The sequence below is a fragment of the Orbicella franksi genome, chromosome 8 (assembly GCF_964199315.1).
Source record: "Orbicella franksi chromosome 8, jaOrbFran1.1, whole genome shotgun sequence".
In the NCBI taxonomy this organism is placed as follows: Eukaryota; Metazoa; Cnidaria; class Anthozoa; order Scleractinia; family Merulinidae; genus Orbicella; species Orbicella franksi.
Window position 1 is genome coordinate 29,819,081 of NC_138152.1, and position 25,101 is coordinate 29,844,181.

General features: G+C 38.3%; 3 protein-coding genes across 5 annotated transcripts in view; all 3 read left to right on the plus strand.

Annotated features, from left to right (window-relative positions):
* The first annotated feature begins 284 nt into the window (after positions 1–284).
* LOC145494549 (uncharacterized) lies at positions 285–20,932 on the plus strand. The gene is made up of 20 exons (XM_081474040.1): positions 285–363; positions 632–987; positions 3,375–3,539; positions 4,119–4,229; positions 4,773–4,898; positions 5,257–5,353; positions 5,577–5,795; positions 5,929–6,305; positions 6,572–6,739; positions 6,957–7,067; positions 7,244–7,360; positions 7,820–7,910; positions 8,463–8,837; positions 9,051–9,173; positions 9,623–9,745; positions 16,511–16,633; positions 17,085–17,207; positions 18,517–18,651; positions 19,545–19,778; positions 20,571–20,932. The coding sequence occupies exons 1-20, from the start codon at positions 285–287 to the stop codon at positions 20,912–20,914; spliced, it is 3,597 nt and encodes a 1,198-aa protein (XP_081330166.1). The 3' UTR covers positions 20,915–20,932.
* LOC145494542 (uncharacterized) overlaps positions 11,950–25,101 on the plus strand; it is a 29,362-nt gene continuing 16,210 nt past the window's right edge. The window contains exons 1-3 of one of the 3 annotated variants that reach the window (XR_014050265.1): positions 11,950–12,348; positions 13,143–14,085; positions 21,481–21,526. Coding sequence is in view for 1 of the 3 variants with exons in the window: in XM_081474035.1 (XP_081330161.1) it covers positions 12,006–12,348; positions 13,143–13,480 (681 nt within the window). In the remaining 2 variants the exon portion in view is untranslated. Of the gene's footprint in view, positions 12,349–13,142; positions 14,450–21,480; positions 21,527–25,101 lie in introns of those variants that run through there. The other 2 variants (XR_014050266.1, XM_081474035.1) reach the window with 2 other exon arrangements.
* On the plus strand, positions 14,943–16,402 carry LOC145495758 (lectin BRA-3-like). Its single transcript, XM_081475348.1, has 3 exons — positions 14,943–14,991; positions 15,567–15,620; positions 15,941–16,402. The coding sequence occupies exons 1-3, from the start codon at positions 14,943–14,945 to the stop codon at positions 16,333–16,335; spliced, it is 498 nt and encodes a 165-aa protein (XP_081331474.1). The 3' UTR covers positions 16,336–16,402.

The window sequence follows — 25,101 nt, forward strand, 5'->3', positions numbered from 1 at the left end:
TGATGGAAATAAAATACGCTCCTCGGATAGGAGAAGTATCGTCAATTTCTAAGGAATCCGTCATATTTTTTTACACTGGTCATTTTCCTTCTGCCTGTCATCCTCAACCTCGTCACTTATATGCGTCATCCCCAAGATAACTCATTTTTGTGAACGTGCTGTTTAAAATTTGTTAATATCCTATAATTCGACATGTCCTAACAGGTACATTCCAGTCACGCATTGCCCTTGGGATCATTATAACATGCATCAACAGGGTGAAATTGCCTTTCAGTCGGAACAAGATGTCGTCTGAGCACCAATACGCGATGCACTGCTTTCTCATTTTTTTGTTGGTTTGCCTGGGCGCTCCAGCCACTGAAGGTATGGTATCTACTCTCAGTTGCATTCTCTGAATCAGTAAACCTTAATTCAACTTTTCACGGCAAGCTTAGGCGTTTTCATGTGTTGTTGATCAGAGAAGAAGCGAACTGAAAGATGGGGGAGGGGCGCACAGATCAAGGAAATTGAGAATTAAATCTCTTCCTAAAGTAATCAACATGTCCATTCCTAGGATATCGGCTGCGCATTCAGTTAAAACTATGTAAGTGCGATCACTTTGGAGAAAAAAGTTTTATTTATTCCTTTACAGCACTCAGATTCGAGGCCGGTAAAGAAAACGTAACAACAAGCTCACCAGGGTTGTTCGGTTGTAAGAAGATTTATTTCCAAACGCCATTTTACGGCGGACAGCAAGTAACGGTTCTCGCCTCAGTTGGCCATACCGTGAAGAGCCAAATCCCTCGGAACGGCGCTGCAGTCTGGGTAGAAGATGTTAAAGCGAGTGAATTTACAATCTGTGTTCTCGAATATGCTAACGGTTCAAATAAGTCCATTGAGGTAAACTATCTTGCATTTGAAACGAAACCCCATGGATCTCAAACTGGCACCGCATCCTTAAACTCTTGGACAACTGGAACGGAATGCAAGAGGATCGATTTCCAGCAGGTTAGAATTTGTTTTGTTAAGTGGTTTAGAAAGTAAAGAGATATATAAAAAGTTCATGAAAAAGGGAGCCTCGATTGTGGATGTGGATGTAAGAAAGAAAAAATACAAAATATAAAATATTAATATCGTCAGTTAACCCTAAAAATGATGATTGCAGTATACGAATTAATCTGATCCGTATGACAAAAGATGAAGAAATAGTGTGTACAAATTGTAGATCAAAGAATTAAACCTGGCCTTACACTCAGAAATTCCTCAAAGATGCAAAAAGACAAAAAGAGAAATGCCAAAAAGCTGCCAAATATTGGCAGAAACCGGCCTAAAACGGTTTGGCAGTCTTTTTTGTGCAGAATTTGTCAAAAAGTTGCTAATATATCTGAAAGGAATTAGTACAGAAAAGAGCTTTACTTTATGTAACGAGGTTGTTTACAGCATCAAAAGCGCCGGTCTTGGTTACCAAGGCAAGGTATTTAGCGTGAAATTACGACTCTAAAAACGAGAGTTTGCGTGATCGTTCACTGGTGCGACAAAAGAAACAAAAGTGACCTTTTAATCGTGTTGCAAAATCAATGTCGCAATCTACGGAGCTAACAACAAGCACGAGTCTTTTTCAAAGTGAAAATGAAGTTTCTCCCTGCTTTGAACTGAAGTACAACTTTTTAGAGAGATATAAGAAGCCGCTTACGATTCCGAGTACCAGAAAACGACAAAATCATAAAGGCTTGGACAAGAAAATGGCCGAAGCAAACGAAGGAAATCCGCAAGGCAAAGTTCAGCAGCCGAAGAAGCTCCAGTGCCAATTGTGACATATGTAGAAGACGAAATGGCAGCTTTCAAGGGGAACATTACCTCACCAGCTACAAAGAAAAGCACAGCTACAGTACAGCATTCATTTTGAGTATGTAGGCCATCCCATAAGAGTCACAATTAATGTTTCTAGTGTCATGTTATCCCCGCTCCAGTTAAGAAACCAACATCAAAATATCTTGTATAAGATGGTTCCACTCGGGCGAAATACACTTGCAGAGTAGACGAAGGACATCGCTTCAACCGCGTCCTTGGATGGCAAATTCACAAACTCAAGCGGCCGTAAAACAGTCATACTCAAAGCCTACGCGACGACTTTCATCCGCTTAGAATCTCGGAGCTGAAAGGTCACGCTAACCCAGATTCAGCTGCAAGTTACGCAGATTCAACTGCAAGTTACAGCCTCTGGAAAAACGGCGAAGGATGTCAAACAAGCTGGCTGGGTTTGCATTTAGTGCCACTTCTTAACTGGGGCATCGTTTAACAACTCCCCAGTTAATATTTCTATTAACTTGCAATCTGGTACAACGGCAGTTCTTCTCTATCGGTAAGCTTTTCTGCTACGAGAAATACATTTCGCCTTTTTATTCTTGACTCGATGTTATTTCGAAGAATTTGAACACTGAAAATTTGGCTGGTATTGAAATTTTAATTTCAGTGTAGAAATATTTCTTGCTTAAAACTGTTTGCTCGACGTTGTTGAATATCAGTCAGTGTTTTCTCCCTTCGCTTTCTCGAGCTCGCTTCACTTCGCGATTTGTGCGATATCGGTTTCTCGCGTGAAATTTAACGTGGAAATCACGAGTCAGGCTATCGATTTTCTTTACTAAAAATTGTCAATCACCTGTCCTTTTAAAATGTGACTTGGGCAAACGCTAACCATCAAGATGTAGCATGATTCTTCAGCAGAAAGTATTCGAAACAAATAGCATCAGGGGATAAATATCTAAATACGGAATATTTCTCAACAACTGAAGAAAAACACTGAAAAGCCGCCGGCCTCTCTTGAAGAGAAGTTACCTCAAGTAAAACAATTGCCTTGTAATTCAAATAAAGTTGCCGAGCAACATAAGGCTAAGCCTGAACAGAAAACTGTTTCAATGCAATCGAAAAACATGAGTTAAGTGTCACTATGTTGAAAATTGTTGAAATTACACAGCGTTTTTAATTTATCAACTGAGACTAACTACAAAGATTATTTTTCCTCATCAAACGCAAATATTCTAATGCAAAAGATCAAAACCGATTAACAATAAGCTGATTGGTAGTTTTCGGATTTAAGCGTATTGTTCCCTTTTAATTAAAATATCCTCGGCGGACTCTGATTGTGAAAATATTTACACTTTCTGCGGCGTGTAACGTGTTGCGTGACTCACTGTTAAATATTAACTTGTTATTTGAGGCATTTTGTATTTTGAAAATGTCTGTAAGTTGAAGAACATTTGATGGCTCAAACAAGCATTCACGCATTCTCTCATTATTGGTCATTTACATATTCGCTGATCTGTTCATTCGGTCATTCACCCAGGCATGCACTCGATTAATTTACTAATCTAACTTCTCTCGTTATTTCATTTCAGCGGTTTTCGACTCCACCAGCCATATTTGTAACTGCTAGTCACCAAGTTCCCAAGAGACCTCAGGATGCCATGGCCGTGTGGGTGGAGGAGTTGCGCGTGGACAATTTCAAAATTTGTCTCAGAGAAGCAAAGATTTTCGATGGACCCCATAAAGGCATAAGGATAGTGAGTAAATTCAAATTTCGTTTTCTGTCAGTGGTCAGTCTAATGAACTAGACTCTGCCAAATGAAGATATACACTTCATCAAAGTTGAATGAAAATCATGATGACCCCTGATTAAAGAGCAGCATTCTGAAATATTTACATGCGTTACGATGTTACCAAATATATCAGAGGTCAGCTTCCCTTGTGACGTGCCTGATCATGCATCGTCCATTTTCAAGTTGTTCCAGATGAGTCTTTTTTGTACCAGCATGAAACATCAATCGTTGGCTTTCAAAAGAAAACAATACAAAGAAACTATGTGTTTGTTAGCTCTTTAATAAACCTCAAGCTACTTGTAGAAACCATGTGGTAGAAACCGTTGACTGGAAGCAGCTGAATGCATACACAAGGAGAGTTGCTTCTTTTATAGACTTTTTCCTGAAAAAAGGCTAATTATCAACATCTTACTGGGTTTGCGTATCTTGCCGATAATTTCATGAACTCTTATACGTTGGTTAAAACAGTCCCTAATTGTGCATGTTTTTATTTCTTTAATAATTGGCAGGTTTTAATTACAATATATTTTATTTCTTCTGCAGAATTGGATGGCATTTACAAATCTGAGTGTTGACAATTTTACCATAACCGCCAGTCTCGTGTTTACCAATACAAACTCACCATCTGATCAGGATAACTACGCTTTCTGTCAAGTAAGAATAATTATTGCCAGCCCGCGGCATTATTGTTTCTTATCTAAATCCTCTTTATAATAGGGCATCAAAAGGGCAACAACAGCAATGCTATCATAACAATGGAGGAAGTTAAAATTGACTGTTAACATGGACCTATTTGAACTGTGGGCCCACAAAATATGTCATAAATAGTTTCTGAGACCCAATTTCATTTTCGGTGATCAATTGATCAAACATACTTTTCCTCTTGTTCAAACAGATGACCTGTACCTCATTAAAACTTCTATTTGGGTTCATTCTTGTTAATCTGTACCTCGTTTGTTTCTAGGGCTAGGGGCATTGTTTGTGTTGTATACCTATTGTTTCGTTTGGCCAATCATGAAGACCCTTGTAAACGGTGCAGGTCGGCCCTGTTCAAATCAAACCCGCTTTGATTTCAAATCTAAACATTAGAATCAGCGCATTATAAATACCAATACGAATTATTTATCAACCTTACCTCTACAAGAGACTCGCGGAAATACAGTCGATATTAAAATTTTTTTTTTTCTTACATTGTAGACAGTGAACTTCACAAAACCATTTTATGCTCGTCCTGTTGTGTTAGTGACGCCAAAACGCACTGACAACAACAACAATGCGAACCTTTCTGGGTCACGTTGTAACGCTGTCACCACTTGGGTTGAGGTAAGGAATACCTGTTGTGATCTTTGTGTGATTTCCGCAAACACTCAGGTAATGGCACAAATATCCCAAGTTCCTCGGCACCCATGAACTTTATATGACATTGCGTAACAACGTAAATATAACAGTTTGTATGGGAACATATACATATAACAGCTCGAGATATAGAAACAATAAAAACAATTAGTTTAATTCTTCTGTTTGTTACTTGTGTTTCTATGCTACTTTGGGGCCGTTTCAAAGCGATTTCAGTAACTTTTAGTTTCACTGTAACTTTCGTTTATATGAGTTCTTTAAAACTAATCGGGCGGTATAGCAACTTGAACCAGGCCGGGTTTAACTCATCTTTGATTTTATTCAGTATACATCTACAACTGACGCACAAGTGTGTGTGAAGAATTACAACAGCGACTCCAACAATAAAGATGTTATCACTGTCGACTACATTGCCACTGGAGGTAGGCAAAAAGATTCCATCTGGAGATAGAAAAAACACTTGGTATATTTAGCATTCTCTTTCCTGTATGCATTTTGCCCCTCTTCAATGTTGCTCATTGGAGTTATCTTTATAAAAGCTTGCAAACCCATAGTGGGAGGGCAGAAGTGTGTATAACTATCAAGCAAGTGTGTACTAAAACAACATCAGATCGTTTCGTGACAATTGTTTATATGTCTTGCCAGACTTGGATCCTTGCATAGACGTGACATGTCATTATCACTGCCTGTGTAAAGCGTTTGAACCAAATGATGCTCGCTGCGTTGCTGTTGACAGTTGTCCATCCTACCAAGAACCAGTCTGCTCATCAAATGGCACAACATATGACAATGAGTGCTTGTTTCGACAGGAAATGTGCATTCAGCGACTGAATTTCTCTGTGCAACACCCTGGTAGTTGTGAAGGTTAGAAATTGTTTTACTCTGAAATTTCTGACGATGTCGAAGAAGATGATGATGATTACGATGAAAAAACCTGGGAAGTTGATTAAAATTTTTTTTGTACTGATTTGTGTTTTGTACTGTTATTTTCTTGAAGGATTTCCTTTCCAGCGAGGTCGCCGTCACATGCCACACATTCCTTCACTGGGATATTCTCACTGTGAAGTAATTCGCCTCAAGCCTTATATGTTTTATCCTGACAAACCACTTGAAGTTCAGATCACTGTCAATCATATTGACACCAGTGACAAGTCATATGTACATGATGCCGCTGTGTCGTGGGTCGAAAATGTCAGTTATGATCGATTCACTGCATGTGTGATGGCGGCAGGCTACAATGAGCGGAAATCAAAAGCTAACGTGACAGTTGATTGGATGGCGTACCAAGGGGCTCCAGTGGGTGGTGTTGCCGGGGAAGTACGGATATCACAATGGTGGACTGGAACGACTTGTAAATCTGTCAATTTTCCATCGGTAGGTACTTTCTAGTTTCATTTTACAACTCAAGTTCACGAAGAATAAATTCGAATAGCTTACAGTCATCGGAGTTAGTTCAATATAATATGATTTCCTTTGGACCAATGGAGCTAAAATGTCACGTATCACTCAACCATGAAAGCATTAGCCATCCCTAGATTTCCAAATCTTCGCTAATGTTAAACAGCAGTAAGGCAACAAGAACAATAGTAGTAGCACGAGTAACATCAACAGTAACAGCTTGTGTGTTTTCTTCTATGCAGGGAAGGTTTTCAGTGATACCTTCAGTGTTTGTTACTGCTGCGCACTATCGTTTAGGACTCAAGCGTGACGCTGCCAGTGTGTGGATTGAAGACGTCACGCAATCCTCGTTTAAAGTTTGTTTGAGAGAGCTTCAGAACTACGCAGGATCTCACGACGATGTTTATACTGTAAATGTCCACACCTTTTTTACGTACCAACCATAAGAAACTAATAGATGCTTATCACTTACTTTAGCCTCTTAACACTGGTCTTTAGCATTGGCAGCTAATTCTCTAGCATACTTTACCATCAGCATATCATACATCAAGAAAAAATATAATCTTGATTTAGATCTTTTTTTATGGTTAATTGTCTTGTTAACATTTATTTATTTTTCTCTTTTAGAAATGGCTGGCGTTTTCTTCTCTCCACAAGCCTCTTTTTACAGAACACAGTTCAGTCTATTTTGCTAACGCCCAACACCCACCTGCAGATTACAACAATGCCTATTGTAAGGTATACGTATACTTTTTAAAAAAATTTCAAGAGTTAGTGTACAGATCCTACAGAACAACGTCAATTTAAACAAAACTGACTCAGTAGGTTATTACAAAATTCCGGTTTGGTAGTGGTTAAAGCTAATGGTCAAAGTTGGATTACACTCCGCTTACCTAATGAGAGTTTTTCTTTAGGATATCCGCTTCACTGAAAAGTACAACAGCACCCCGAATGTGTTTGTTTCGGCGAACCATTCATCTAGCGGTGGAAATAAACAACCAGTACACAATGGAATAACTGCTTGGGTGGAGGTAATTCTGTTTCTTTACTTCTTTAGGCATTTCCATAGAAACTGCATTTTTGACAAGCCAGTCGAACCAAATCTCATCTATTTGACAGAGTTCTTGGTTTCTTTGAATCTTCTTAAACGTCGATACAGAATTAGTATCGTACCTTTTTACAGCCATTATTTTCCATCAAATTGAATGCCGGGAAAATCGTAAAATCCAAGATGGCGTCTCCAAGACGGCTGAAGTCATAATCGACAAAACGTTAATTTCATGTTGTACAGAAAGTTGAGGAATATCTGCTACAGGCAAATAATATGATATTGATATGTCTTACCAGAACAAAAACCCAAGGGAGGTATAAGTTTGCTTTTTCTCCCGATGAGTAAATAATATTCAGAATATTACCGGAAGCGAAGTGAAAATTATCTTTTGGACTAAAAGTTTAGAAGACCACTGATTATATTTGTTCTTTTTTTGCAGTACATCAATACAACCGATGTGCGAGTTTGTTTAAAAGAGTTGTATGACACAAAGTATGATCCACTGTCTATCTCATACACTGTCCTGTCAGGTACGGACAAAATAGTTCATTTTTAATTTTATTATTCTCTAGATCGGTAGTTTAGCTTTTTTGATATTCATATTTTATTAACTTCTATCTCCTACGCTTTTTAAAGGAGCTACGTCACAGTTTGCCCATGTTGAAAAGTTTAGGTTAAATATTTCAAATCCGTCGTTTGTAATCCGTGTTAACCTCCATTCTGGCCATCCTAGTTCCTTGATTGTTTATTATTACCTCTTTGAAGCCTGTATCTTAGTATACGACGATTTTCAGGTCTCTTTCAATTTAATGGTAATTTTTTACGTGGCCAAAAATAACTCAAGATACTGTGACTGTGGCCCTTTAAAAATAAGATCGTATCAGCCTAATTTTTTTCTAGTTTGATGGTCAGAAGTTGATTTCATAACAAACGAAGTCCAATGTTTCAGTCAGGAGTAAAGTGCCAAAACATGTGGAGGTTTCTCAGAAAAATGACAAGCAACGATTTCCTTTAAAAACACTCAAGACATTCTTAATGATTTCTCTTACTTTTTATGGATTTATTGTTGTTTATATCTGCAGACATTTGCCAGCCAGGATGGACTTACTTTGGTGGTTATTGCTACTTTTCAAGCCCCGCATGCGCCACATGGTTGACTGCTGAGTCAAACTGTTCTGAGATGAACTCTGATCTGGTTACAGTGCACAACCAGGAGGAAAACGTATTTATTCAACTCCGTCATGCTGGCGATAGATCATGGATAGGGCTGAATGACCGCAGTGTTGAAGGCTCTTTTGTGTGGACAAACAAAGAAATTAGCAGTTTTAGGTTCTGGGCTCCAAAGCAACCAAACAACTGGAACAACGAAGACTGTGTGCACACTCTCGGCGTGAGGCACGGATATACTTGGAATGACGTGCCATGTGATAACTGCTTCAACTTTACTTGCTTTACAGGTGATAAATCTCTTGCTCAGTGCGGTTAAAATACATTGTAAACTACTAATAAAAAATGGTAAACTTCCCATAATTTAGTCAGGATAATCTTTCGCGCTCAAAAAGGTTCCATGGTTCATTTTCAAAATAATTTATTATAAACCAGTACTTTAAACACTATTCATGAATTTGATGACTATTTCATATTTTTTTTTCCTAATTTAATTTTTGCAGATCTGGAGGAATGCTCCACCAACACTCATAACTGTGACGTGAATGCAGATTGTGTGAATACCGTGGGCTCATATTCCTGTAAGTGTAGAGCTGGATATACCGGAGACGGACAAACTTGCAATGGTAAGAAATCTACCAACCAACCATCAAACAAACAACATATTAATGTTGATACTGAATTTAATAACAATCTCACTTTATTTTCAACAACTATGAAATTTCTCTTGCATTGATAGGCTTAGAAACAACTGTAACCAACCGCACTTGTGTGATAAGAAAGCTGATAGAAAAAAAGGTTCAACCCTGTCATAACTTTATTTTTTAAAAGTTTCGAAGCCTGCGCCAGTGGTTTATAACAACGGTAATGTAAATCATCCAAAAGCAAAGAATGAGTCAAAACGAGTGGAAAGTAAAATTAATCGTTTTTTTTTTTCATTAAAATATTCTGTGCTTACCGTAAATTTTCGACGGATTGTTCTCAAGCTGTATGTTTCTTTTTCAGTTTCGGTGAAATGGTCAGACTAATGATAACTCAACGTTTATCCATATTTACTCCTTTAATCTTGCTTTAGACATAGACGAGTGCTCTTCAAACTCTCATAGCTGTAATGCGAATGCTGTTTGTAACAATACTCGTGGATCTTACACTTGCGCGTGCAAACCTGGATACTCAGGAGATGGCAAAAATTGCACTGGTAAGTTATATCTGCTTAACAAGAACTAAAAAAAATATTGCGAAATGAAATGACGCCATATGAAAATAAAGCTATACGTCTACAGTGTGGGACGAGTTTTCTTCTGCTCCTAGCTAATTTTTTTGCGATTTTCAAGTTGCATTTTTTTCCACGACTTTACTCCATTGTCGAAATTATACAAACAAGCCTCACATGCAGAAACTTGTTGATGCCATTTATTTAAAACGTCTCTTTCAATAAAACGATGAAATTGCTCATGGTACAAGGCAGGTGTAGCTGCTAAAACTTGACAGAAAAGGATCGTCTGAAGGCACTACCAGCCAAAGTTGGGCAGGGCGTAATTGTTCCACAGTGACTGGTTGCTTGATTACCGTGAAGGTAAAGTCTGTATACGAGCCAAGTGGGTCATGGCACCAGGCCAGAGCTTATCCTGGTTTCTGCGTAGCGAGAAGCGATTACGGATATTTCTATTCCCCCTCTATGGGACGCTAGTCCATCGCAGGGTTAACCCCAGCATTTAGTTCGCCGGTACCCATTTAAACACCTTGGTGGAGCGAGTTAAGTGTCTTGACCAAGAACAAAACGCGGTGTCTCCGGCCAGATGTCAAATCCGGGCCGCTCGATCCTGAGACGAGGTGCATTGACCATGCATGAGTCTGCCGCGCCTTACCGCGCCTTACCGCGCCTTACAGCTTACCGTAAAGTGCAACAAAAAACGCAGCAAATGCCACTTTCTGAAAATACCAAAATTTGATACCCAGCACGAAGAACCAGTCTTTCACAATCCCAAAATTAGTTCCCGCAAAAAACAAAAAATATCGCCCATCCGAAAAATTAAACTCCCGCAAAAACGTTTCGCCACACGTAACCAATTTCTAGTATGTAAAATATATTTATGATTTTGAGTGAGCTCAGTCTCGTTTTGGATGTAACAGAAAAAAAAGGGTGTATATTTATTTTGGTTCTATTCACGGAGAAAAAAACCTCAAGGGTATAAACCAGAAATCCCAATAATGACATTTCTCATACTTTCTTTGGACAACGGGTTCTTTTGATATGCAAACATGTTCTATTGACCGGGCACAGCAGTATGGCTATCGTGACAACGCTCTACAACAAGGATTGTTTCCCTTGAGAGGTTTTATTGATAAACATGGTAAACCTCTAATCACGACACGTGTTATCAAATTTACGATTAAGTACTACTTAAGTACTACCAACGAAAACTCCTTACTTCAGAACATAAAACACTTTTTGCGACAAAGTACAAGATAATTTATGTCTGTTTTCTTTCTTCTTCCCTGTTCATTATTACCCACAGACATCGATGAGTGCGTCAGCGGTGTACACGACTGCCACCGTTCAGCTTCATGTACGAACACTGTAGGATCCTACACATGTACGTGTAACCATCCTTTATCAGGAGACGGAAAAACCTGCAGGTACACCGCGGCAGGTAAGTGTTTCACGTTAATTGTGCTTCAATTCAGGTAGCAGTGGTTTAGAATTAAGTTCAACTTGTCCACCAAATATGATGTCAACAAAACAAACAAAAACTGAGATTTCTTGGTCATTGCTTTCTTTTTTGGGATGGTTTAAACAAAACCAATTCTCCAAAACTAACTCATGAATGATGCATCTCAGCCGCCGATGTTGCAAATTCGAACCACTCAGGGAACCAATCAGAATTCTCCTTTACAATTTTGATCAGGTTGCCATATTGGATGACTGTTATTGTTGCAACTAAAAGAGAACACGACTCAGTAATGTTGTTTGCTACCTTCTCGTTACTACCAATACGCTTTGATATTAACATTAACCACACTTAGAAAGGACAAGGGTGGGGTGTGGAGCGGAAAGAGCCCACGTGGACTTAAACCATTAAATTTTTTTTTCCAAATTTAAATATTTACAAAAGCTGTCAAATTTCGTGACTTTATCTGCCACTGGTTTTTCCATTGAGAATTCTGACGTCGGCGCTGAGCACTGGTAATGATATAACGTTTTCCTGATATATACTCTCCGAATATTGTCCTGTTCACGATTTTAAATCATCTACTAAGCGTATTGATCACTGCGACTCGAAATATAAAACGAGATATTCCAGATAAAAAAAAATATTTTAAGTTGCACGGTGGCATATAACGACGTAATATTGACGGTGGCATATCAAATATGTTTCCGAACAAACAGTACATCCAGTTTAGTGAGCGTCACATTTACGGTGCAAGCAATGATGGTCACCTTATAACTGGTGAAGATGACAGTGTTATTTATTCTTAGCAAAACCAACTCTCAACATGGTCCACTAAAACAAATGCTAGGTACAAAATGGATCCAAAGAACGTTCTTATATGTTATTTTTGCAGCGAGTCTTAAATATTCCAGCATTGTGGGAAACAGCCAGAATTTTTTGACATGGCTGGATAAATGGTTGAAGCCTGTGACTCGCCAATCTTCTTACTGGAATCGCTGTTACCGGGCAACTGTAAATGGCTGGTCTTCCTATACCTTCCATTCAAAGTGTGACGGCAAAGGTCCAACTGTCACAATCATCCGTGTTGGGAAATATATTTTTGGAGGATACACAAGTCTCTCATGGAGTAAGTGACGTGACCAATTTCATGTTATCACAGGCCACCCAAGCGCAAGCTATGAGTCAGCCAGGATCATATTTCGCAATAGCGGTCACGGAGAAATATGGGAAAAGAGTTTTAAAAAGAATTTTAAAAAAGAAATATTTACAATATGGTTTGGGATAGTTAAGTGCTAGAAAATTCTAAACAAAATACCTTATCTTACTTTCATGGTGCATTACTTGGTGAGTTTACGCGCTTCTTTTCTGATTCGTGACGGTTTTAGGGAGATATCGGGAGGGAAGAACTTTATAGGAAGCGGTACAACGGCTTCGAATCATTAATCATGGAAACAAAAAAGGGTAATACCAAAGAAAGGCAAATAATTCAACGATAATAAGAATTTTCTGGATAACTCATCGAGATAAACAGGCCGATAGAAACACTTGCATTTTTTAAAAACGCCTTAGTGTTCCTGGCTAAGTGACAGCTTTACAGCTCGATATTAATGTTATGAAATCTATAAAATAGGGCATGAAACTCATGTTCAGTCTGAAATCGGGCCAGCTGTTTCTAGTCTCCCAGCAGGCTTGCTTTTCCCAGAATTGAAATTATTAAAAACTCAGAGGACATTTAACATACAGGAACCAGAGAACTTAAGATTAACACTACGAGAAATAATACCGAGCTATGAATAATAGTCAAATTTTGTGAGCCACTCAAATTATCGTTGTCGGTAATACTTCATTACTAAACTGTCCAAAGTGTTAGTAAACATCATTAATGTTGGACTTCTTTTTCCATTGTGTATTTCAAATTAGGTGGTTGTTCATGGTACTACGATTCAGCGGCCTTTCTCTTCTCATTGGTTAACAAGCTTGGTTGGCAGCCACTAAAGCTAGATCAAACAGGAAAGTATAGTTATCGGAGAAAATATTCCATCTACAGCTGCTCTAACTATGGACCAACATTTGGAGGAGGACACGATATTTACATTGTCAACAACGCTGCATCAAGCACCAGCTCATACTCAAACCTTGGACACACCTACAGCCCACCAGCTGGCAACAGCTATAGATCCTCCTTCACACAATCATTCCTGGCGGGTGGTTACAACTTTCGACCTGACGAAGTCGAAGTCTTTTATGAAACTACCTGAAGAAATCGCGGAGCTTGCAGTCTTAGTTTTACACACCCTGTACAGAACAACTAAACCTTTGCAATTATATAAGGGTATATACAAACTGTTGGTAAATTATAGAAGCGCAATATAATCAGAAAATTTCAATATCACCGATGATATGTCAATCAATAGGTTAGTACAAAATAGAGTAGTCACGTATCCTTAGCCTAAGACAAACAGTTTACTTTGAGCGGATTACTTGTTTGGTAATTGCCATTAAAGGATAGTTTTATGGCTCCTTGTTATAACAAGCTATAACGTTAGCCGAGCTAATGACTTTTGCGAGAACTGAATTTTCTTTAAGACTTTCACCTCAGTCACGGTAACGCGGCGATAGGAGTAACGTTTGTCATTAGAATTTCTTACTTCATGTTTTAATTAATACATATATTGTTTATCTACCAATCGAATAAAAGTAGATAACACGTGTGTGTGTCCAGAGTAAAACCTTAGTGGCCGAATGAAAAATTTAACGTTAACTGACTAAACTGAATTCGAAGTTTTGCTCGATAAATCCGTTGACATCTTCAGTAAAATTTGGGCATCAGTCATTCTGGTTTCACAAATCACAGTCTGTAGTTGTTGAACTACATGTGGTTCAGTAAAAAATGAACAAGGTAGTAGTTTGTAGTCACGCTATAACTTGTACATGTCGGAAACGTGAAATTATTCCTTAAGAAGGAGAGTCTTGATGCTGAGTTTCAATTGATTGAATTCCGCGAACATCATACCAGGATAAGTTGCAAGTTACATGATTCCAGCTGGTTTTGATTTCTTATCTTATTCAAGTAAAGGGGGTTTAGAAAAAACTATATTGAGAAAATATGATAGAGTAGGCATTTTTTGTTTGTAGTAATTATGAATTGTCTTTTGGGAGTGTTAACGTAGAAAATAAATACGTGTCAGACACACCGTTATAAAAACTTGTAACAATAAAATAGAGCAGGGTGAAAATAACGCGTTGTTTTGTGTTTGTGTTCGCTCTTATCTAGGCGAAAAGAATTTTTTTTTAATCACTTTTATTCTGAATTGCCAAAGTGTAATTGCCTCTGTTAAACCTGCCTTTAGGGAAATCATGGTAGTTATATTTAAAGTTTGCAATGAAGTCTTGAACTTGTTTCGGTACAACATATGGAAACAACTCTTCAGACGGTGATCATAGTGACGACTGTGCCAACAATCGCTGAGATAGACCTCAATTCTATCTCAGCGATTGTAGCGCCACGGTTGACCTTGTAATTTATCGCCAAGTGTCCTTAACTTTTATGGCAAGTAAAAGTTTAAAACTTTCTTTTATTTAAATTTTGCATCAAAACTTGCTTACGACTTAACAACGATTTGAAATTGACTCGTTTTGCTCTCGACGTCGTGCGTCAGAAATTTGAAGCAGTTAACAAAGTGATGTTAACAACTACCACAAGAGGCTTTTCATGGAGTCATGACACTCATCTTTGGACACTGCCGTCTTCAACGAGAGGAAACCGCTCGTACGAGCTTACTTGTCGTTGATTTAAAACAACAACAACAACAACAACAAAACGATCGACAGCAAACGGGGTTATAGCGCGAGCAATAACGAACAGAAGACAACGAAAATTCAGTAAAGAAAAGCAATCGGATCTGATTACAAAAGATCTTAGAGAAATATAAATAGCCTGCTTGAACAGATCGCCTGGGCAGGATGACGTGAGAAGAACTGCCTTACCTTACCGGGAAATGCTCGAAGACTCTTTGCCCATTTAATAACAGTTCAAAATTCAGTTGAGATATAATAACTAAAAGCCTTGTCGTCCGGTCTATGCTTTATCATATCGCTGAACACGCGTTACAGCGAGCAAATGATTTCCCTAGTAAGTCGATCCCCCCGGGGGGGGGGGGGGGAAGGATACTTTGGGAATTTCTGGGTGGGGACGTGCCGCTGGGACCCTGAACCCTTAGCCTATACCAGAGCTAGTTCAGCTGAATTTTGCTACCCTATACTAGAATAAACTCCCCAAATCCCCCCATCTATCGATACTATTGAGACTGATTTGCGTAAATCTAAACTCGCCAATTTGAAAAGAGTTGTACGACACAAAGTATGATCCACTGTCTATCTCATACACTGTCCTTTCAGGTACGGACGAAATAATTCATCGTTAATTTATCTATTCTCAAGATCAGTAGTTTAGCTCATTTAATATTCATATTTTAGTAACTTTTGTCACTTACGCTGTTAAAAATAAGATTTTATCAGGCCGTTTCTTCAATTTGATTGTTAAAAGTTAATTTCATAACAAATGACGTCCAATGTTTCAGTCAGGAGTAAAAATAGCAAAACATTTGAAGGTTTTTCAGAAACATGACAAGCAACTATTTCCTTTAATAACTTTCACTCAAGACGTTCTTAATGATTTCTCTTACTTTTTATGGATTTATTGTTGTTTATATCTGCAGACATTTGCCAGCCAGGATGGACTTACTTTGGTGGTTATTGCTACTTTTCAAGCCCCGCATGCGCCACATGGTTGACTGCTGAGTCAAACTGTTCTGAGATGAACTCTGATCTGGTTGCAGTGCACAACCAGGAGGAAAACGTATTTATTCAGCACCGTCATGCTGGCGATAGATCATGGATAGGGCTGAATGACCGCAGTGTTGAAGGTTCTTTTGTGTGGACAAACAAAGAAATTAGCAGTTTTAGGTTCTGGGCTCCAAAGCAACCAAACAACTGGAACAACGAAGACTGTGTGCACACTCTTGGCGTGAGGCATGGATACACTTGGAATGACGTGCCATGCGATAACTGCTTCAACTTTACTTGCTTTACAGGTGATAAATCTCTTGCTTAATGCGGTTAAAATACATTGTAATCTACTAATAAAAAATAATAAACTCCCCAGAATTTCTTTCGCGCTCAAAAAGGTTCCATGATTCATTTTTAAGATAGTTTGTTACAAACCAGTACTGTAAACATTATTCATGTATTTGATGACTCTCATTAATTTCGAAATTTAATTTTTGCAGATCTAGAGGAATGCTCCACCAACACTCATAACTGTGACGTGAAAGCAGATTGTGTGAATACCGTGGGCTCATATTCCTGTAAGTGTAGAGCTGGATATACCGGAGATGGACAAACTTGCAATGGTAAGAAATCTACCAACCAACCATCAAACAAACAACATATTAATGTTGATACTGAATTTAATAACAATCTCACTTTACTTTCAACAACTATGAAATTTCTCTTGCATTGATAGGCTTAGAAAAAACTGTAACCAACTGCACTTGTGTAATAAGAAAGCTGATAGAAAAGAAGGTTTAACCCTGTAATAACTTTATTTTTTGACAGTTTCGAAGCCTGCGCCAGTGGTTTATAACCACGGTAATGTAAATCATCCAAAAGCAAAGAATGAGTCAAAACGAGTGGAAAGTAAAATTAATCGTTTTTTTTTTTTCATTAAAATATTCTGTGCTTACCGTAAATTTTTGACGGATTGTTCTCAAGCTGTATGTTTCTTTTTCAGTATCGGTGAAATGGTCAGACTAACGATAACTCAACGTTTATCCATATTTACTCCTTTTCACCTTGTTTCAGACATAGACGAGTGCTCTTCAAACTCTCATAGTTGTGATATGAATGGTGTTTGTAACAATACTCGTGGATCTTACACTTGCGCGTGCAAACCTGGATACTCAGGAGATGGCAAAAATTGCACTGGTAGGTTATATCTGCTTAACAAGAACTAAAAAAAATATTGCGAAATGAAATGACGCCACATGAAAATAAAGCTATACGTCTACAGTGTGGGACGAGTTTTCTTCTGCTCCTAGCTAATTTTTGCGATTTTCAAGTTGCATTTTTTTCCACGACTTTACTCCATTGTCGAAATTATACAAACATGCCTCACATGCAGAAACTTGTTGATGCCATTTATTTAAAACGTCTCTTTCAATAAAACGATGAAATTGCTCATGGTACAAGGCAGGTGTAGCTGCTAAAACTTGACAGAAAAGGATCATCTGAAGGCACTACCAGCCAAAGTTGGGCAGGGCGTAATTGTTCCACAGTGACTGGTTGCTTGATTACCGTGAAGGTAAAGTCTGTATACGAGCCAAGTGGGTCATGGCACCAGGCCAGAGCTTATCCTGGTTTCTGCGTAGCGAGAAGCGATTACGGATATTTCTATTCCCCCCTCTATGGGACGCTAGTCCATCGCAGAGTTAACCCCAACATTCAGTTCGCCGGTACCCATTTAAACACCTTGGTGGAGCGAGTTAAGTGTCTTGCCCAAGAACAAAACGCGGTGTCTCCGGCAAGATGTCAAATCCGGGCCGCTCGATCCTGAGACGAGTGCATTGACCATGCATGAGTCTATCGCGCCTTACCGCGCCTTACAGCTTACCGTAAAGTGCAACAAAAAACGCAGCAAATGCCACTTTCTGAAAATAACAAAATTTGATACCCAGCACGAAGAACCAGTCTTTCACAATCCCAAAATTAGTTCCCGCAAAAAACAAAAAATATCGCCCATCCGAAAAATTAAACTCCCGCAAAAATGTCTCGCCACACGTAACAAATTTCTAGTATGTAAAATATATTTATGATTTTGAGTGAGCTCAGTCTCGTTTTGGATGTAACAGAAAAAAAAGAGTGTATATTTATTTTGGTTCTATTCACGGAAAAAAAAACCTCAAGGGTATAAACCAGAAATCCTAATAATGACATTTCGCATACTTTCTTTGGACAACGGGTTCTTTTGATATGCAAACATGTTCTATTGACCGGGCACAGCAGTATGGCTATCGTGACAACGCTCTACAACAAGGATCGTTTCTCTTGAGAGGTTTTATTGATAAACATGGTAAACCTCTAATCACGACACGTGTTATCAAATTTACGATTAAGTACTACTAAAGTACTACCAACGAAAACTCCTTACTTCGGAACATAAAACACTTTTTGCGACAAAGTACAAGATAATTTATGTCTGTTTTCTTTCTTCTTCCCTGTTCATTATTACCTACAGATATCGATGAGTGCGTCAGCGGTGTACACGACTGCCACCGTTCAGCTTCATGTACAAACACTGTAGGATCCTACACATGTACGTGTAACCATCCTTTATCAGGAGACGGAAAAACCTGCAGGTACACCGCGGCAGGTGAGTGTTTCACGTTGATTGTGCTTCAATTCAGGTAGCAGTGGTTTAGAATTAAGTTCAACTTGTCCACCAAATATGATGTCAACAAAACAAACAAAAACTGAGATTTCTTGGTCATTGCTTTCTTTTTTGGGATGGTTTAAACAAAACCAATTCTCCAAAACTAACTCATGAATGATGCATCTCAGCCGCCGATGTTGCAAATTCGAACCACTCAAGGAACCAATCAGAATTCTCCTTTACAATTTTGATCAGTTTGCCATATTGGATGACTGTTACTGTTGCAACTAAAAGAGAACACGACTCAGTAATGTTGTTTGCTACCTTCTCGCTACTACAGACAAGCTTTTACATTAACATTAACCACACTTAGAAAGGACAGTAATGGGGTGTAAAGCTGAAACCGCCTACGTGGACTTTAACTATTAGAAGCTTTTTCAATTCAATATTTAAAAAAGCTGTCAAATTTCGTGACATTATCTGCCGCTGGTTTTTTTATTGAGAACTCTAACGTCAGCGCTGAGCATTGGTAATGATATAACGTTTTCCTGATAAATACTATCCGAACATTTTCCTGTTCGGGATTTTAAATCATCTATTAAGAGTATTGATCACTGCGACCCAAAATTTAGAAGGAGATACTCCAGATAAAAAAAAAATATTTTAAGTTGCCGGTGGAATATAACGACCTCATGTAAAATATCTTTCCGAACAGACAGTACATCCAGTTTAGTTAGCGTCACATTTACGGTGCAAGCAATGATGGTCATCTTATAACTGGTGAAGATGACGGTGTTATTTATTCTTAGCAAAACCAACTTTCAAAATAGTCCACCAAAATAACTGCTAGGTACAAAATGGATCCAAAGAACGTTCTTATGTTATTTTTGCAGCGGGTCTTAAATATTCCAGTGTTGTGGGAAACAGCCAGAATTTTTTGACATGGCTGGATAAATGGTTAAAGCCTGTGACTCGCCAATCCTCTTACTGGAATCGCTGTTACCAGGCAACTGTAAATGGCTGGTCTTCCTATACCTTCCATTCAAACTGTGACGGCAAAGGTCCAACTGTCACAATCATCCGTGTTGGAAAATATATTTTTGGAGGATACACAAGTGTCTCGTGGAGTAAGTGACATGATCAATTTCATCTTATCACAGACAACCCAAGCGCAAGCTGTGAGTCAGCCATGATTATATTTCGCAGTAGCGGTCACGGAGAAATATGGGAAAAGAGTTTTAAAAAGAATTAAAAAAAGAAATATTTACAATATGATGTGGGATAGTTAAGTGCTAGAGAAAATTATTAACAAAATGCCTTATCTTACTTCCATGGTGTATTACTTGCTGTGTTTACGTGCCTCTTTTCTGATTCGTGACGGTTTTAGAGAGATATCGGGATGGAAGAACTTTATAGGAAGCGGTACAACCGCTTCGAATCATTAAGCAAGGAAACAAAAAAGGTTAATACCAAAGAAAGGCAAATAAGTCAATGATATTAAGAATTTTCTGGATAACTCATCGAGATCAACAGGCCGATAGAAACACTTGCATTTTTATATGGCATGGTGTTCCTGGCTAACTGAGAGCTTTAAAGTTCGATATTAATTTTATGAAATTTATAAAACAGGGCGTGGAGATCATGTTCAGTCTGGAACTGGGGCAGCTGTTCCCAGTCTCGCACCGGGCTTGCTTACCCCAGAATTGAAATTATTAAAAACTTAGGAGACAATTAACATAAAGGAACCGGAGAACTTAAGATTAACACTACAAGAAATAATGCCGAGCTAGGAATAATAGTAAAATTTTGCGGGCCAATCAAATTAACCTTGTCGGTAATACATCGTTACTAAACTGTCCAAAGTGTCAGTAAACATCATTGATGTTGGACTTTTTTTTCCATTGTGTACTTCAAATTAGGTTACAGTTGTTCCTGGCACTACGATTCAGCAGCCTTTCTCTTCTCATTGGTTAACAAGCCTGGTTGGCAGCCACTAAAGCTGGATCAAACAGGAGCGTATAGTAATCGGAGAGGATATTCCATCTACAGCTGCTCTTCCTATGGACCAACATTTGGAGGAGGACACGATATTCACATTGCCAACAACGCTGCATCAAACACCAACTCATACGCCTATAACCTTGGAAACACCTACAGCCCGCCACCTGGCAACAGCTATGGATCCTCCTTTGCTCAATCATTCCTGGCGGGTAGTGGCAACTTCCGACCTGACGAAGTCGAAGTCTTCTATGAAACTACCTGAAGAAATCGCGGAGCTTGCAGTCTTCTGCAGTCTAAATTATAGAAGCGCAATATAATCAGAAAATTTCAATATCGCCGATGATATCTCAATCAATAGGTTAGTACAAAATCGAGTAGTCACGTATCCATAGTCGAAGATAAACAGCTTACTTTGAGCGGCTTACTTGTTTGGTAATTGCCATTAAAGGATGGTTTCATGGCTCCGTGTTATAACAAGCTATAACGTTTGCCGAGCTACTGACTTCTGCGAGAACTGAATTTCCTGTCAGACTTTCCCCTCAGTCACAGTAACACGGTGATAACAGTAATGTTTCTCATTAGAATTTCTTACTCTATGTTTTAATTAATACCTTTTTGTTTATCCACCAATCGAATAAAAGTAGATAACGTGTGTGCGTGTCCAGAGTAAGACCTTAGCCGCCGAATGAAAAAATTTAACGTTTAACTGACTAAACTGAATTCGAAGTTTTGCTTGATAAATCCGCTGACATCTTGATAAAATTTGGGCATCAGTCTTTCTGGTTTCACAAATTATAGTCTGTAGTTGCTGAACTACATGTGGCTCAGTAAAAACAATGAACAAGGTAGTAGTTTATAGTCACGCTATGACTTGCATTGTACACGCACTGAACCGTGAAATTATCCCTTAAGAAGGAGAATCTTGATGCCGAGTTTCAATTGATTGAATTCCACGAACATCATACCAGGATAAGTTGCAAGTTACATGATTCCAGCTGGTTTTGATTTCTTATCTTATTCAAGTAAAAGGGATTTAGAAAAAGGATATTGAGAAAGTATGATAGAGTATGCATTTTTTTGTTTTTTTTTTGTTTGTAGTAATTATGAATTGTCTTTTGAGAGTGCCAACGTAGAAAATAAATACTTGTCAGGCACACCGTTATAAAAGCTTGTAACAATAAAATAGAGCAGGGTGAAAATAACGCGTTGTTTTGTGTTTGTGTTCGTTCTTATCTAGCCGAAAAGAAATCTTTTTTATCACTGTGATTGAGAATTGTCAACGTCTAATTGCCTCTGCTAAACCTGCCTTTAGGGAAATCATGGTAGTCGTATCTAATTGCCTCTGTGAAAGCCGCCTTTAGGGAAATCGTAGTAGTTGTATTTAAAGTTTGCAATGAAGTCTTGAACTTGTTTCGGTACAACATATGGAAACAACTCTTCAGACGGTGATCAGAGTGATCACCGTGCCAACAATCGCTGAGATAGACCTCAATTCTATCTCAGCGATCGTAGCGCGACGGTTGACAATGTAATTTATCACCAAGTGTTCTTAACTTTTATGGCAAGTAAAAGTTTAAAACTTTCTTTTATTTTAAATTTTGCATCAAAACTTGCTTACAACTTAACAACGATTTCAAATTGACTCGTTTTGCTCTCGACGTCGTGCGTCAGAAATTTAAAGCCGTTAACAAATGAAAGTGATGTTAACAACTACCACAAAAGGCTTTTCTTGGAGTCATGACACTCAACTTTGGACACTGTCGCCTTCCACGGGAGGAGACCGCTCGTACGAGCTTACTTGCCGTCGATTTAAAAAAAAAACAACAACAACAACAATAAAACGATCGACAGCAAGCGGGGTTATAGCACGAGCAATGACGAACAGAAGACAACGAAAATTCAGTAAAGAAAAACAACCGGATCTTATTACAAAAGATCTTGGAGAAATATAAATAGCCTGCTTGAACAGTTCGCCCGGCAGGAAGTCGTGAGAAGAACTGCCTTAGCTTACCGGGAAATGCTCGAAGATTCTCTTTGCCCATTTAATAACAGTTCAAAATTCAATTGAGACATAATAACCAAAAGCCTTCTGGTTCGGTCTATGCTTTATCATATCGCTGAACACGCGTTACAGGGAGCAAGTGATTTCTCTAGTAAGTCGATCCCTTGTCACTTTATTATCGAGGTTTCAATCAAGTTAAAAATTACATGTGTTCGTAAGCTAAACAACTCCTTAAACTATGCAGTCCGATGTCATAAAGTGCTTTCTTTTCTTTCACTGAGCTTCGAAAATATGTGTTCTATTTCTGGCTTTTAAAATAAGTAATGTCTTAAAAAATGTATCTCTACCACTTCACAGCTGGAGACTGTTGTCTGCAACTGCGACTACTATTTTCATATTTTCTCAGAAAACTGTCCATAAATAGGCATTCTTAGGTCAAAGACTGCTCTGTCACAGCGTGTCTGTTATCCTTTGGGCTGCAATAATACTAAGAGGATTTCGGATCAATTTTGGAACGTTTCAATATCTTTTCAGGGTGCCAATCTCAGAGTGATTTTACTTAACCCGTAAAACAGTTGCTACAAAATTAGATCATACTATTAGATTATAATTTCCTAGTTTTCTTGCGTTCATTTTGACTTTTTGAACTAAATATTAGCTATATTTTACGGGTTAAATAAAATCAATCTAGCAAGAAAAATGTCAAAGAATTGAATTAAAATGCGTGACGATAAAAAATGCAGCAATGCAAGCTGATTAAAGAGGCGAGCGCTCATGGCACGGGTACAAAATTTAAAGAGCTTCTACAAAGAAAAAAATACAGCCTAACCTAGAGCATGAATTTAATCATTCATGAACTGACAAACTATAAAACTGCAAAAAAGAAGAAAATAGAAAACCATTCTTTTCTACCCCTTAAACACTTCCCCAATACTATGTTAACTAGTCCACGTGAGTACCTAGTGCATCATCAAAATGCAACAAGCTAAGATAACCACAATTAAACACGGTGGAATTTCATCGGACACCAGCCCCAAAGTAGAGGCTTCCTGATTGTCTCAGATCCATACAAACACTCAATCTTTAACCTTGCATAAGTTCTCTCGTCACAGCTCAATTATTTAGTGGCCCCACTGAAGGTCACCGCTTACAGAAAGTTCGCTCGCTTATTTATTTAGTTAAATCCACGCAAACTACAGTCAAAATGAAATACAACACACATCAAATGAATAAACAAACTCATAAATGATCAAATTAGCCAAGAAATACATCAATCAATTGAAATCCATCTCCTAATGTGATGACCTGGTGTCTTGAAACAATAATTAAGAATAACCAAAGAACTTCAGAAGGTCTACGAACAGGAAGAACAACAAGCGAGTCTGATGACAGCAAAATAATGACGACTCTGACGAAAATAACCCTGTTCAGATGATTTTATCATCTATGGAAGAAAATGATAGAAGAGAACGCCTTCGCAACTTTCAAATCTCCAGTTACTTTACGAGTTTTCCTCTTTGAAAAGATAAGCTAAAATTCGACATAATTTCCTCTATAACGGGGTTGAAATTAAATTGGCATGAAGACAATTCAAAATAGAAATGAACTGAAAATTTGCTGCAAAGCGTAAATTGGAAAAGCGAAAATAAGAACGTTAATCGATCAGAATTGAAATGTGTAAAGTTTAAACTGGAAAATTTGATAAACTTAATTTTGGTTTCTTGTGAAATATACGTGGGCACCGCGGAGGACTGGGCAGAGGGGACATGATTAAAGAGGTGAACGCTCATGGCACGCTTCCTTACGAGTACAAAATTTAAAGAGCTTCTACAAAGAAAGAAATACGGCCTAACCTAGAGCATGAATATAATTATTCATGAACTGACAAACTATAAAACTGCGAGAAATAAGAAAATAGAAAACCGTTCTTTTCTACTCCCCTTAAGCACTTCCCCAATACTATGTTAAGTAGTCCACGTGAGTACCTAACGCATCATTAAAATGCAACAAGCTAACGTAACCACAATTAAACACGGTGGAATTTCATCGGATACCAGCCTGAAAGTAGAGGCCTCGTGATTGATCTATACAAACACTGAATCTTTAACCTTGCATAAGCTCTGTCGTCACAGCTCAATTGTTTAGTGGCCCCACTGAAGGTCACCGCTTACAGAAAGTTCGCTTGCATATATATTAAGTTAAATCCACGCAATATCTGGCAGAGTCAAAACTAGATTACTTTGTATTTTTAGATTTTGTTTCCTTGTTTCTGTTTGCCTGTGTCTCGTTTCTTGTACCCGTACACAAACTCCTTCCGTCTCCCCATCTTCCATTATTCTTCCCATCTTACCCTAGAGCACTCAGCTCCCAATAATGACAATATGTCACGAACATATAAACAGCCCTGCAGCCTATAGACTAAACGCGATTTTACACAGGAAGCTACA

Bases quoted from the DNA above. Each gene is read 5' to 3' on its own strand.
- LOC145494549 (XM_081474040.1), top strand. From the start codon at position 285: ATGTCGTCTGAGCACCAATACGCGATGCACTGCTTTCTCATTTTTTTG. The intron at 4,899-5,256 runs GTAAGGAATACC...GATTTTATTCAG, and splicing joins CTGTCACCACTTGGGTTGAG to TATACATCTACAACTGACGC. The intron at 19,779-20,570 runs GTAAGTGACATG...ACTTCAAATTAG, and splicing joins ATACACAAGTGTCTCGTGGA to GTTACAGTTGTTCCTGGCAC.
- LOC145495758 (XM_081475348.1), top strand. From the start codon at position 14,943: ATGACACTCATCTTTGGACACTGCCGTCTTCAACGAGAGGAAACCGCT. The intron at 14,992-15,566 runs GTACGAGCTTAC...CAATTTGAAAAG, and splicing joins TCAACGAGAGGAAACCGCTC to AGTTGTACGACACAAAGTAT. The intron at 15,621-15,940 runs GTACGGACGAAA...TTATATCTGCAG, and splicing joins CTCATACACTGTCCTTTCAG to ACATTTGCCAGCCAGGATGG.